This window comes from Antechinus flavipes, chromosome 1 (assembly GCF_016432865.1).
Source record: "Antechinus flavipes isolate AdamAnt ecotype Samford, QLD, Australia chromosome 1, AdamAnt_v2, whole genome shotgun sequence".
In the NCBI taxonomy this organism is placed as follows: domain Eukaryota; kingdom Metazoa; phylum Chordata; class Mammalia; order Dasyuromorphia; family Dasyuridae; genus Antechinus; species Antechinus flavipes.
Genome location: NC_067398.1, coordinates 585,489,909 through 585,505,810, shown reverse-complemented (window position 1 = coordinate 585,505,810; position 15,902 = coordinate 585,489,909). Strand labels below are relative to the sequence as shown.

The 15,902-nt window shown below is 36.3% G+C and overlaps 1 protein-coding gene across 1 annotated transcript in view; it reads right to left on the bottom strand.

Annotated features, from left to right (window-relative positions):
* SPAG1 (sperm associated antigen 1) overlaps positions 1-15,902 on the bottom strand; it is a 71,707-nt gene that overhangs the window by 20,513 nt on the left and 35,292 nt on the right. Inside the window, exons 9-11 of the mRNA XM_051974455.1 lie at positions 14,859-15,012; positions 9,094-9,513; positions 8,558-8,657 (exon numbers count right to left, since the gene is read on the bottom strand). Coding sequence (XP_051830415.1) covers positions 8,558-8,657; positions 9,094-9,513; positions 14,859-15,012 — 674 coding nt within the window. The remainder of the gene's footprint in view (positions 1-8,557; positions 8,658-9,093; positions 9,514-14,858; positions 15,013-15,902) is intronic.

The window sequence follows — 15,902 nt, the reverse complement described above, 5'->3', positions numbered from 1 at the left end:
TGGGCCGTGTTAAACAAAGTTCCACAAATAATGATTTTATTTTACAGAATTTTAACATAACAGATATCCTGACATTTACTGAATCATAGGATTTCAAAGTTAGAAGGTACCTCAGTGACCATCCAATTCAGTGGTCTCTAAAGTGGAGGCTAGGCTCCCAAGGCCCTGGCCTGATTCCTAATCCCCCTAAAAGCCAATCTTGATTCCAACACATCCACCTATCCTACATTCTCCCTCCACTGGGCATTCATTCATTCCCTGTCTTAGCCAGGTATCATTTTCTCTGCGAAGTTATAACCTAAAAAAATCTGCCCCCCAAACACTTAGAGCACCATACACAGATGCCACTGGAAAGATGTTTACCTACCTTCCATGAGGATTCTCCAGTCTTGTTGGTATTTTAAATGGGATTTGTCATGGTTGGGTTATGATCTGCATTTCAGATTTCATTGTATTATTTTTCTACCTTTTTTCTACCGTATTTCTATCAAAGGCACTAGTCCCCAGTCACCTAAATATCCTCTTATTCCTAATTCTCCCTTAAACCAGTTATCCAATCAGTTATTAAGTCTTATTTTTACCTTCAAAAATACACACATGTTCCCTATTCTTCACTCCTGTAGTAACTACCCTAGTTCTCATTATCACCTACTTGGACTACTGAAATACCTTCTAAATTGGTCTCCCTGATTCAAGCCTCTCCCTTCTCATATCCATCCTCAACACACCTGCCAAAGTGATTTTCCTAAAGGAAAATCTGAGTACATCACTTTCTTACTCAATAATTTCCAATGGACCCTAATTTTGTCTAGATTAAATATTCTTTCAAATATTCAAAAATATTTTATCCCATTTTAAAAAAAATTTCTATTTTGGATATTTTATAATGTATACAATCACAATTATAGTAGTAAATATATATATAATATGTAAATAAGTAGACACATGCTCAAAAAACATTGAAAAACTATATGATCAAAAAAAGCTTGGAGACCACTAATCTAATCCAACCTACTTATCTCTGAATATCCATCTTCACTTTATTCCCAACAAAGGGTCACCTTCTACTTGAAGATGTCCAGTTGGAGAACCCATATTGTCTCTACTCTTGTCTACTCTATTCCCATTCACCCAAGCAACATCTTTCTTTTACCTATATTTTTTCTCCAAGATAGCTTTTTAACAAGCAAAAAAAAAAACACAAAAAAACAAAAAAACACCTGTATTTGCCAAAATGTGGCAGCCCTGTTTGTAGTGGCTAGAAACTAGAAAATGAATGGATGCCCATCAATTGGAGAATGGCTGAGTAAACTGTGGTATATGAATGTTATGGAATATTATTGTTCTGTAAGGAATGACCAGCAGGATGAACACAGAGAGGCTTGGAGAGACTTACATGAACTGATGCTAAGTGAAATGAGCAGAACTAAGTGATCATTATATACCTCAACAACGATACTATATGAGGATGATTCTGATGGAAATGTGTTGGAATCCTTACAAAGTGTTAACTCATTAGAGTTGATAGAGATTATAATTATCTAATTTAGCATAGTTCAGTATGATTGATCTGATTTTACAAGGAGATGTTATGGGCCAGAAGAAACAAGGTACTAAGTGAAACTGATAGAAACAATGCTTGTGTTCACACCTTTAGAAAGCTCATATAAGCAAGAAGCTCTTAGGGCCAGAGAGCACTCTGGGAGGAAACCCATAATCCCACTCTCAGAGGAAGACTCAACCTTTGAGATAGCATAAAAACAGCTGAGTTCAGTCAGCAGAGTTCAGTTGAAAAGATTGAGAGGGGAGCGTCGTGTCAGTCAGTTCAACAGAAGCCCTCTCTCGGAGGCAAGACAGATTCATTCCATCTTTCACCTTTGTGCTGGCTGGAGGCCGAAGGAAGCAGAGCAAAGGACTAGCGGCAAGAGCTCTTGGAACCAAGGAGAGAGAAAGCCTCTAGAAAACTAGCCAAGCCCCAAGTGAAGGAGATAAGATTTTGGAAGAAACAATAAAAGACTGTACTTTAATCCCTGGCTGCATTTGGGGTGATTATTGATCTGAACTGAAAACTAAGGCTGCCTCCAAAAAACCTCCCCAAGAAACCTGCTCCCAGAATTTTATTTTTATATTTTAAAAAAGAAGAACACCACATTCTCTTTGTAAGGATTCCAACAGAAATGGATTTCTTCAACAAAAAGATCTAACTCAGTTTCAACTGATAAATAATGGACAGAAGCAGCTATACCCAAAGAAAGAACACTAGGAAATGAATATAAACTGTTTGCATTTTTGTTTTTCTTCGTGGGTTATTTTTACTTTCTGAATCCAATTCTTCCTGTGCAACAAGGTTCTGCACACATATATTGTATCTAGGATATACTGTGACATATTTAACATGTGTAGGACTGCTTGCCATCTGAGGGAGGGGGTGGAGGGAGGGAGAGGGAAAGTCGGAACAGAAGTGACTGCAAGGGATAATGTTGTAAAAAATTACCCAGGCATAGGTTCTGTCAATAAAAAGTTATAATTATGGGGAAAAAAAAAAGCCAAAAAAAACCCCAAACTCCCACAAAAAGAAAAAAAACAAAACTTTCTATCCTTAGCTTTTCTTGCAATTGTAACACTATTGCTGCCTTATTTTTGTTATTCTATCTGACTTAGAGATTTATTAAGGAAACTCAAGCTCATAGTAGTAGGACAGGAGATGTTAGTGTTAGTACTGACTAGGTATGAAATTTGAGGCAAGCCATAACTTTTAACCTTCATTGTCCTCATCTGCAAAATGGATTTCTCCTTCCCTATCACAGTAAGTATTTGTAAGCACAAATATGCTCATGTATGTGAATTCAATTCAACAAACATATTAAGTAAACATTAGTTTAAAGACACTCTGCTAGATACAAGGGGGGAAAAATAAGCACATAAAGCTTTTCTTCAAGGACCTTGAAGTCTACTAGGAGGATATGTTTTTTACACAAATAATATAAGCCAGAGTATGACAGGGGAAAAAAATAGATTCAAAATTCTTTAGGAAAATTTCCAGAGGGAAAGTCCCAAAAGGATCATCTGTGGCAGGTGAAAATGAGGAAGGGATCAGGAATAGATTTACATTTCTTGTATGGGCTTTAAAGGAAGAAAATTTCTCTTTTTTTAAATAGTATTTTTTTCCTATTTATATATAAGGATAATTTTTAGCATTCATTTTTTATAAGATTTTGAGTTCTAAATTTTTCTTCCTCCTTTTCCCTCTTCTCCTTTTCCTAAAATGTTAAGCAATTTAAAGAAAATGTTTATGTAAAGTTTTGAATTCCAAATTCTATCCCTACATATCCTCCCCGACCCTGGTGACAATTTAATATAGGTTATATATGTGTAATAATGTAAAACATATTCCATAATAGTCACAGTTGTAAAAGAAACATACCAAAAGAAAAAAAAAAAATAAGGTAAGGGAAAAATAGTATGCTTTCATCTGCAGTCAGACTCCATTTCTTTCTCTGGATGTGGATTTTCCATCATAATAAATCTGTAATTATCTTAGATCATTTGTTGCTGAAAAGAGCTAAGTCATTCTACAACATATACAATGTTGCTGTTCCTGTGTACAATGTTCTCTTGGTTCTGCTCAGTTCACTCAGCATCAATTCATGTAGGTCCAGGTTTTTCTGAAATCTGCCTGCTCATCATTTTTTAATTCACAACAATATTCCATTTCATTCATATGCTACAACTTGTTCAGCCATTTCTCAATTGAAGGACATTCCCTCAATTTCCAATTTTTTGCCACCACAAAAAGCATGCTACAAATACTTTTGTACATATGGGTCCTTTATCCTTTTTAATGATGCTCTGAGATACTGACTTAGTAGTGGTATTGCTGGATCAAAGGGAATGTACAATTTGATTACACTTGAGTATAGTTCCAAATTGCTCTCCAGAATGATTAGATTAGATCACAATTCCATTAACATGCATTAATGTCCCAACTATCCCATTCTCCAATATTGATTATTTTCCGTTTTTGTCATATTAGCCCATCTGATGATATGAGGTAGCACCTCAGAGTTGCTGTAATTTGCATTTCTTTAATAATGGCATTTCTCTAATCAAAAGTGACATAGAACACTTCTTCATATGACTTATCTATAGCTCTTATTTCTTCATCTATAAACTTTCTGTTCCTATCTTTTGACCATTATCAATTGGGGTATAGGAAGATGATTTCAATAGCAAGAATGAAGTAAGAATGAATTCTAGGGCTAGTATCTGCACTAATATATAAAGAAGAGATTGTGCAACAGCTAGTAATCCGGTTTGGCTGGATCACAGGATATTTGAAGGAGGGTAATATGAGAGAAAGGTAGAAAGGAAGGTTGGGAAAAAACCGTGAAAGGCCTTAAATGCCTTATATGTATTATAAACTTAGCCAATTAGGAGCTTCTGTAGGTTTATAAGAAGGGAACTCTGCTTTAGGAAAATTATTCTGGCAGCTTCATAAAGGCCAGATTGGAGAAGCAAAGAGATTAGAGACAGGGAAACAAGCTGAGGAAACTAGCTCAAGAGTCGAGGTAAGAAATGATACAGACCTGCAACAGTGTTATGGGCCAGAACTCTGCCCTTGAAACAAGGATTCTTACAAGTGCTAAGTCAGTAGAATTGATGAGACAGTGGTTATCTAGTTTAGCGTGGTGATTAATAGTTCTCTAGTTCAGTATGACTGATTTAATCCTACACCAAATAATGGTTCCCTAGTGATAAAATGATTGGTTTATACTCAGTGTAGAGCATATAAACTGAGACAAAGTCAGGGTAGGACTGACAGACAGATTTATTCCATCATCCACCTTTGTGGTGGCTAGAGGCTGAAGCACAAGCACTTGGACTCAGAGCCAGATTCATTCACTTCATCTCACATCACTGATGGCACGCCCTCCTCTTTCGCTTCTCCACTGAAACCAAGACTCCTGAAGGACCTCCAGAAAGCTAGCTGAAGCCCCAGGCAAGGAGACAAGACTTTAAAGGAGATAATAAAGGATTTGGACTTTAACACCTGGCTATTCTTGTGATTACTGAACGAAGGCTGCTCCAAGACCTCCAAAAAACAGACAAGAACATTACACAACAGGATGACAAAAATTGAAGATAATCAGCATTAGACAGATATTATAATAAAGGGAGATCAGGAAATGCAAATTAAAGCAATTCTGAGGTTCCACTTCATACCCATCAGATTGGCAAAGTTAATCAAAAAGAAAGAAAATAACAAGTACTGAAAGGGCTGTGGGGAAAAGGCTATGTTAATATATTTGTGGTTGGAGCTATCAACTAGTTTAAGCCATCCAGAAAGTAATCTAGAACTACACTCCAAAAGTTGCTCATGTGTGCACATTTTGATCCAGTGATCCAACTATTAGGTCTATAACCCAAAGAGAACAAAAAAGAGAAAAAGAGAACCTCAAATATAAACATATTTATAATAGCTCTTTTTGTGATAGAAAAGAACTAGAAACTAAATCCCTCAATTAAGGAAGAGCTGAACAAATTATGGCATATGAATATAATGGAATACTATTGTGTTATGTGTAATGATGAATTCAATTTAACTCAATAAATATTTAAGTGCCTACTACCTTGTTTCCCTGATAATAAGACCCATCCCGAAAATAAGTCCTCCCCTTACTGTGTAAGATTCCTCTAAAATAAGCCCTCCCCTGAAAATAAGCCCTATTGAGATTGCTACTGTAGTGAAGGTGTAGCTACACGCTACATTACGGTACCCTCTGTATGCACCGTCGGCCCCCCCTGGTTAAACGCATGCCGCGCTCCCCCGAGCTGCATCCAATCAGAGCTGCAGCAGTGAGCACGTCATCCTGTTCTTCCCCAGTGATTTGCTTGCTGGCGCCATTGAGAGCAATGCCGCGGAGGAGAGCTGAGGCAGGACAACATAAAAACCCAGTATGTAAGCGGGAGTGAGGGGGCATGATGGAGGATAAAAGAAAAACTCAGGGGGCATGATGGAGGATAAAAGAAAAATTCTTTTTTTTTATTTTTTTATTAAAATGCTGTCAATGTTCATTAAAATAAGCCCTCCCCTGAAAATAAGCCCTCTGGGGTTTTTCTGTCCAAAAAAAAAAAATTATAAGACAGTGTCTTATTATTGGGGAAACACGGTATATACCAGGCAGGGATAGGGCTAGGGATAGAAAAAGAAGTAAAAGACTCAGAGAGCTTACAATCTGCTGGGGGAGACAACATGTGAACAAACATATATGAAGCAAGTTACATACAAGATAAGTAAGAACTAATTAATAGAGGGAAAGAACTGAAATTAAGAAGGGTTAGGGAAGACTTCCTGCAGAAAGTGGGATTTGACTTGGGACTTAAAAGGAAGCTGGGAAGGTCAATAGTTGAAGCAAAAGAGGGAAAGCATTCCAGGTACAGCATTCCTGAGAAAATGCCCAGGGCTGAGAGATGGAATATCTTGCTCATGGAACAACTGGGAGGCCAAGATCCTTGGATCAAAGGTTAAATGTGGGGGAAAAGTATAAGAAGACTAGAAAGGTAAGAAGGGGCAAGGCTCTGAATGCCAAACAGAGCATTTTCTATATGCTCTTAGAAGCAAGAGGTAATGAGGACAATTTCAAAGAAACTTGAGAAGATACAGTTGTGTGAATTGATGTAGGATGAAGCAGAACCAAGTGAAGTACACAATAACAATAACATAAAAACAACTCTGAAAGACTTAAGAACTCTGATCAACTCAATTGTCCAACCACGATTCCAGAGGACTCACGATGAAACATGCTACCCATGTCCTGACAAAGGACTCAAGAGTACAAAATGAGACTTTTTTTTCTTATGTGACCAATTCAGGAATTTGTTTTGCTAGACTATGCATACTTGGTACAAAAGTTTATTTTTTCATTTTTTTGCTCATTGAAAAAACTTAACTCTGATACTTACATATAAGTATTTAAAGATTTCCTTGAACCAAACGTAGACAAGAAAAAACATGGCCCATCATTCCAAAGAACTTAATATATGCTACACATCTTCAGCTGGCTCCAAGACTTCATTCTAGGTATCTCTTATAGAAAGTCTCTGAGGGAGATACAGTAACAAGATATACTGCCTGAGAGACTGAAGGTTCTTGGCCTTCCATCACATAAGGCTTTGTGTTTCACAAAGTGCAAAGTGGACAAGATCTCTAGAAGAGGTGTTGTAGTGTTTGTTTGTTCCAATGAGACAAATGCCCATTGTTCATTTTCTCAAGAACTTGATGGAAACAAAAATGAAGTTTATGGGTCAACTAACAGTCAGTTATTTATTTGGCAATACATTTTTCAAAATTATAAATTTAAAAATGTGATGATGGTAAAATTAAAGAGTTAAAAGTTTGTATAATTTAGATGAATATTATGAAGTATTTTTTGATTAACAAGTTCTTTGACTCACTTAATAGAGCTAATCCTGCCAATGAGAAAGAGTAAACCATTCATCTTGGGGAAGTAAAGTTAACTCTTTCAGATCTGACAGATATTTACTATCCTAAAGCACTTTAAAAAGCCCCCTTTTGATCCTAGGAATAAAATATTCAATGATTTTTTAAAAATCTCAATTATTTGTTATTTGAGGAAATAGTTTTCTTTCCAGAATATAACTTGGTACTTGACTATATTAAGGTGACATTATCATCATGCATTCAATAAATTTTTTTTATTTTCTTTTGTGTCTTTTGCACTTATTTCTGTTTCAACTACATTCAAGCCATAGTCCCAGCAATTATAATTAACATAAAGTTTAAATGGTGACAGACCTCCAGAACCTTACAATCTAAAGATGTGATAACATGTATACAAAAAGCTGTAATAAAAAGCTATCACATAAGACATTACTGTTGAAAGTGAATGACATAATTCTAGAATCACCAGGTTTAAAAGGGAAAGGGGAAACTTAAAAATAATCTAATACAACTACCTAATTTTGCAGATAGGAAAACTTGGGCTAGACAAATTAAATGGTGATACAAGTAGTAAATAGCAGCAGCAGCAGCACTAAACCAAGCTAAATCCAGGCCTATGGACTTTAAATGTGAAGCTCTTTTCATTATAGCATTTAATCAAAATGATGCTTTGGGAATATTAACCTGGATGAAGTGTTCAGGACAGATTGTAAGGGGAAGTACCTTAAGATAGGAAGTAGTCTGTAATAGTAAAGAATCCAGGTGAAAAACAGTAGAAGATTCACTATATACACACAATATATACACCCATCCTTATTTCAAATCTTGACTATAACAGCTCTTCAGTGGTTTTCAGATCACTAGATTCTTCTGTATTCAATTCATCTTATTTATAGTCTACTGACTTCTACTAAATCATCCTTTTGTTCCAACACTTAACTCCTCAAAAACTTTGTGTACTTCCTTATTATCTACCAAGTAGGCTATATTCCTAGGTAAATTAGATCCTTATCAAGAAATGTAAAAAACAAAACAAAATATTCAAAATGATGAAATGAAAACAATCTCCTCCAAGCCCCAAAATGTGTCATTTACCTGTTACAGTCTTGAATGCAGCCACTGCAGTTGCCTTCCTTTAGGTAACATGCTGCTCTATTTGAGTATAAGATACTTAATTCCTCGGCACTTTCATTTCCTAAAATTATACATAGAGTGAGTTTAAATTAATTATCAAAACTCTTTTTCCTTATAATTAAAAGATTCCTAGAGCTTCTGGGTTGTACTGCAGTATCATTTTCTGCTGATGATGCAAAGCTTCCAGGGGTTATTCTTTATTCCCTATATAGCCCTCAAAAAATCAGCAATCACAATATTTAAATAAGTATAAATAGGACTCCTTCAAAGCAACATTTCAAATAGCTTCCATTTTGGGTCAGTTAACACTCATAAATCAGATCATGCCATCATTATTCATTACAAAAGAATTTATAGACAGCAAATTCCTGTCACTTAAAAGGGTTGGGCTTAGATTTTTATACAGTGATTCCTGCAAATAAAATTAGCAACAATTAAAGGTTTTGTTTGTAAAGTAAGATAGTCCATGCAACACCTCAAATCACATGACAACTCACCTAAAGCCTGGAGTTTTTCCATAGCTTGGGAGTATTTAAGCACTGCCTCCCCAAACTGGCCATTCTTGAACAACTCATTTCCTTGGCTTTTCAGGTCTGCAGCAGTGAGCGTGTCGGCGGGTACGGGCAGAGGAGAGGGGGCGGGCCCACGTCTGGGGTCTTCCTTGGCCCCACTGCTCCCACCTGCACTTCTGTCACTCCCGAGATGGCCATTAACTTCCCCTCCAAGTTGAGGTGAAGACTTTATGTTCGGTCCCTTGGAGGGGCCCCCACTCAAGGTTTGCTCGCGGCACTTCTGGGCCTCCTTTCCTCGGGACTTTTTCCCATTGCCTTTGGCAGTAAACTTATTTTGCACATTTCCCATTTCAGTCAGGTCACTTGTCTGCTCTCCTGCCACGGGCACCTCGGGCACCTCGTTTTCTATAAGGAAGTTGATTAAGGAGGTTAGACTTTGCATCATCAGAAGAAACTACTGTGAACACAACAGAGGGGTGTGCCAGCCAGGAACCAAAGCCCAGGTCATTGAGCAATTGGTTTTTTGAGGAAAACTGGGGATCAAAAACATGTACCTGCAGATGCCAGACAAATGCCTAGGAAGTGAAAGTGGATACTGCCCTAAGAAAGTATTAAAGCCAAGGCTGCTTTCTCTTTGCCACCCCTATTTCTCCACTTTTGTGCTACTGAATTGTAGCTTTATGTCCTGCAACATTAACTCTTTAAATACAGAAGAACTAATCAAATAATGATACTAGGATTGGGTCACTAGAATTCAACTTTTTCACTACCAATTCACTACCTGTCAAATTACTACGTAAAAAATAAATGCAAGAATATTACTGTTTTTTCTTTCAAAAACATTTCATGAATTAATATGACTCAATTTTAAGAGTAAAAATACTATTAATGGAAAGGAGAACTTTTAGATAATATCAAAATTATGCACTTGTTCTCTACTTGCTTCCTCTTTCCATTACAGATCATGATCATTTGTAAAAGATGAAAATAAAATCAGGGTGAGTTTTAATTAATGAAATTATTTTTAAATGATTTTCTTAAAAATATACGATAGCTCACTGAAATTTCCAAGCATAAAATATATAAAATTTGTCTCAATATTTCTATATCTCAGTAGTGGGAATGCCCTCTACTGATACAGATTAAAATTAGCCTTAATTGATAAATCCCAGAGTCACTAGAGGTTCAAGGAGTGGCTTAGGATGATCCAGTGAATAACCGAGGCAGAGTGAGTATAGATCATCCTGACTCCAAGTCTGGCATTCTAACCACTGAACCAAGCTGGATCTCACTTTAAATGACTCAAGGTTAGGTGTGGTGATTGTGTTCTTTTCAATGTCTTCTTCATTATGCATTTTCCTGGTATTGTGATTAACATATACTAATCACTTCTTAAGAACACTAGTCTTTTATGATTTTAGCATTATCTTATTTTTAAATGAGTATACTACACATTTTAAATCACTATATATTGTGTATCAGTAAAATCTTACATTATAAAAGTTATTTTATTTCTTTTTAAAAAATATTTTATTTCCATTATATGTAAAAACAATTTTTAACATTAGATTTTTTGGTATTTTTTTTTAAGTTTTAAATTTCAAATTCTATCCTTCCCTTCTTCTCCTCACCTTTCTGAGATGGTAAGCAATCTGATATAGGTTATACATGTGCAATCGTGTCAAATGTATTTCTATATTAGTCTTTAAATGTTTTTCCCCTATTAGCATTAAATATAGAATACAGGAGAGAGTCTTTTAAATATGTTTTCAATTTTTTAAAACATGTGATCAATCCATTGTTAATAGTTATTATATTATTGTTCCCCATTAGGTTAGAAAATTTTGCCTCTACATAGGATGCCTTTCTCTTACACACTTGACTATTCAAATCCTATCCCCGTTCATGAGACCTACCTAGAGGCATGGTAGTATAATAGAAAGCTATATTTGGAGCCAGAAAAATTGTTTTTAAAATTCTAGTTCTACCTATGTGAACTTAGGCACCTCATTTCCCCTTCTGTCTCTCCATCTATAGAATGAAGGGGTTAGTTTCTAGCAGCCACTTCATCTCTAAATCTACAACTTTTCTCATAGAAAAATATTCAGTTGCATACGTTTAACCTATCCGAATGCTTGCTGTCTTAAGGAGGTGAGGGAGGGGGAAAGAGGGAGAATAATTTGGAACACAAGATTTTGCAAAAGTGGACACTGAAAACTATTTTTGAATGTATTTGGAAAAAATAAAATACTACTAAAAATATTCAGGTCTAGAAATAATTTCTCAACTTGTCATCAACCTGCCTGTAGAAATGTTTGAAGGAAATATTTGGTGAATATCAAATAAATTAATACTTATTAACCACAGACTACAACTATATGAAAAAAAATGTCTTAACTAGAATCATTTAAAACTGAATTATCAGGCCTTCCCTAACTTCAGCTGGGTGATACAGTAAATAAAAGGCTGAGTCTAAGAGTCAGAAAGACTCATCTACTTGAATTCAAATCTGGCCTCAGACATTGACTAGCTGTGTGATCCTGGGCAAGTCACTTAATCCTGTTTGCCTCATTTTCCTCATCTGTCAAATGAGCTAGAGGAGGAAATGGTAAACCACCTAGAATTTTACACACACACACACACACACACACACACACACACACACCCCAAATGGGATCACAAGTTGGACATATGTAAAAAAAAAATGATTCTACAACAACCTAACTTCAAAACTTCAAGTACAGTATTACATATGTCACAGTTGGCTTATGTGATGATTGATTTGCTTAAAAGCAAAGACCTAATTTGTAATTTTGACTTGAAATATTATTGTGTTTTATAGGTAGTGAAATCAATATATGGAAAGTAGAGATTGAAGGAATAAAGGTAATAGGAAACATTTAGCTTCCTGAGATAGGTTTCCTTTTGTAATTAGGACTATTCTCTTGAAAAATCAGTGAAAGGTCACTTAGTCATTCCACCAAATAATGTTTCCTTTATGATCATCAATCAAGAAGCATTTATTAAGCATCTATCATGTGTCAAGCACTGAGGTCCAATTAAGTATAAAAAATGTGTGATTTGGTCTCCATCATCAAAAATTATGGGCCCTAAATATAGGGCAGCTCTGGTATACTCAACCTGATTTCTCCTATCCATGCATCTACTAAAATTAACATATTCAGGATGACTGGAGGCACAATTAGTACATCTTTCCATTTCTTGCTACCACCCTAGTGTCTTCATGTATAGCAATGGTTTCCCAAATGATCTTTTATTCTCCAGTCCCTTCCCTCTCCAATACATGCTACATACCAATTTCTTTATGTTGTCCTCTTGTTTAGGAAGATCATATCTAATGGCTCTTGTTTAAACTAGTCTGTCTGGCAACCTATCTACCTATCCACACCCATCTGGTCAGTCTTCTCACTTGCCCCTTAGTTGTAGGTCTTTGCTCCTGTTGTTTCCCCACCTTAGAATATCTTTCCCCTTGTCCCTTCACCTATCCAAATTCTAGCCCTTTCAAGGAAACCTTTTCTACCTCCCCCAACCATTCCAAGTTCATGTTGATTTCTTCCATCCTTATATTCTGTACTCTTGTTTTCTGTCTCTACCAGTTATTCTGGTATTTAACCAAATACTGCTTTGCACTGTTACTTAATTGTTCTGTCTCCAACAAGCTTGTTGGTTTCTGATTTTTGCCCTACAAAAATTTAGAAATTATGAGTAAAGCTCTCTTCATGTGGCCCTGTTCAAGCTAGAGGAAAAATGTTTTAACCTTCTCAAGAGAATTATGCTTTCTTAAGATTTGTTGTAAAGCCCTAGAGGCAAGTTTTAATACCCTCTCTTCCTAAAGAGGGATCATAGATGACCTAGTTTAATGAACTTCACCACAAAAGAGAAAACTAAGAGGTGGAGAGGCTCCAGAGTCGATCTCCTGAGTAAACAAACAACAAGCATAGTGAGCAAAAGATGTCAGTACCCATAACAGCAGTAACTGAAAGGGTTAACCCTCCACAACAAGCCAATTTTACTCTGTGTGCAAAAACAAGACCCAAGGAAATTATTGGCTCTATTTATCTGAGAAGGACCAAGCTTTGTATTCAATAGCTAAGCAGTTGAAGTGAAGGAAAACACTGTTTTCTTTTTGGTTTTGTGCCCTCAGCCCACCACATAATAGAAGCTTAATCAATACTCTTGATTGACTCAGGAGTTCTCCCAACACCCCTGCGTTCCTGAATGCTGTCACGGGAATGGGAAGCTTCTAGATGTATTGGCCTCTTGGCTTAATTTCATCCAGCCTTTATCAAGTTCTTTAGAATCAAGGGTCTTTTCATTTCTTTGGACTCCTGCAGAAATGACCAAATACAACTATGTGCAATGAAAGAGAGTCCATGTCACTAAGTAGGGGCATTCTCTAAGCGCAAGAAACACACAAGAGTTTAGAAGATGGCAGCTGGAGTAGAGTTCTCAAGTACATGGTCACCCTGGGCTGTTTGGGCTGCCTAGCTACCGTTCCAGGATGTGCCAGGGGGGCTTAAAGGGCTGCAAGTTGAAAGGGGATATAATTAAGAAAAAAAAGGCCAGACTGGATGTAGGCAGGGCAGAATGGAGGCTGCAGCAAGATAGGTCCCAGCTGTGTGCAGATACTGGCCCCTTCCTCCCCCGCCACTTACCTCATTCCCCTTGCTTCTTCTCTCTCCTTCCCCTCCCTTTCTTACTATAGTTCTCCCCCTTCCTATCTTACTATAATTCTCCCCTTCCTATCTTACTATAATTCTCCCCTTCTTATCTTACTATAATTCTCCCCTTCCTATCATGCTATAATTCTCCCTCTTCTGTCTTGCTTCTTTCTCTTTTCTAGTTCTTACTACCTTACTAAATCATAAAATTAAATTGAAGGATTTTAGTATTATTTGTTGCATTTATAAAATGTTTATATTCTGTGGCATGTTAACTACCCTCAAAATTATTGGTATATTGTTACCCTCATTTTCCCGAGGCCCATTTAATCAGTCACCTATGAGTAGGGAACCAGTTTTGAACATGGTACAGTGAAAAGAGTCCAGCTTTTGGAATCCAGAGAGATGTACTATAAGGAGACTGTTTCATTCCCAGTTCTGCCTCTTACTACTTGTATGATCCTGGACAAATTATTTCACTTCTCCCTGACAGCTCTATATCTGGGATTTGAAAATCTTTTATGTTCAATTTCACTGTTCTTTTACTGCCTTTCTTTGTGATCTATAATTTATTTTTAAAAATAGAACTTTCTCTACATTGTTTCTCTTTGGGTTCTTTTATTTCTGAAAGCAGAACTTTTAAAGTAGAGGCAAAAAATTATATCTTCATTGATTTACCCAGTTTAAGGATATATATGAGGCTATCTGCACAATCTTTTATTTCCTTTTTTAAATCAATTCCTCTGTCACTAAACAAATTGTTATAAAACCCCCATTTAAGTCTGAAATTTTTGTTTTACTTACCAATTATGCTGTTACAATAGAGCAGTCACAGTTTTATGTAGAAAATGTGATGTTCAGGAGTGAAAGCAAGTAATCAAAAGAACAAAACTGAGGATCTTTGAAAGAAGTGAAAAAGTAAAAACAAAAATAAAAAATTGGAAGGTTACTTAAAAGGTAAATTTTAGAAAAGGCCCATGCCCTTTTCCATACAAACTGAAAAATATAGTCAACCTGAATTCTTTCAAATATTTTTTTTCTCATAGAACAATTGAAATGATATTTTACTTTTATCTCCACTGCCATTTTCATGTTCTCCACTTCTTCCATTTTCCTCCTCTGAATCCTCTATTTCCTGAATAGCCATTCTCTTCCCTTTGGTTGCTGGGGCAGATTCAGGCTGAGTCTTGTTCAGGTCTTTTTCAACTTCTGACAAGATTTTCTGTAATGTGATCTTCATGTTAGGAAAATGTTTTGTATAATTTAAAAAAAAGCATTTTCAATCTTAAAAGTCAATAAAGAGAATCCTGTTAAGCCCAGAAGTATCAGAGAATCTCACAGTTGTAAGAGACCTTAAGGGCCACTGACTCCAAACCCCTCCATGAAGCATGGATCCCTTCCTTAAACATCTCTGCCAAGTGGCCAAGCAGCTAGTTTTTTAAAAAATACTTTTAGTGTCCAGGAATTCACTGTCTGAGAAGGCTATCCTATTTAGGCACAGTTTAAACTGCAAGAAAGTTATATTGAGCCAAAAATTTGCCTCTTTTTAACTTCTGCCCATTTGGTCCTGATTATGTCCTGTGAAGCAATGAAGAATATGAAAAAAAAAAGTCAAAGAGACTCAAAGCTAATTTCTCCTTCATACGACAGCCCTTCAAATATCTGAAAACAGCTATCATATTCCCTTGTCTTTTTTAATAAGTTAAAAATACATAATATTCTTCAACAACTCTTTGTCCAATAGGATTACTAGATGCTAAACCATTCCTGTTATCCCTCCTCACAACTCAACCCAGTCCATGAATGTTTCCTTTAAAATGTGGCATCCAGAACTGAACCCTGTGTTTTAGATGTTGTCTTTTCTGTGCAAAGTACAGGGAATTCTAATGCCCTTTGCTTAGGATATTATATAGGAACATATGTATGGTGTGGCCTGAACCAACACTTTACAATAATGTCATGGGGGTGGGAGAGTGAGGTCTGATTTCATTGGCATATAGATTTCTCAGTGGTGAAACACTCTTCCTCCCCAATTTTGCCTTTTGAAAATCATAAGAGTTAAGAGAGTAATCTGGTGGTAGTGGTGGGAACTCAGAGATTAAGTTTTACTCA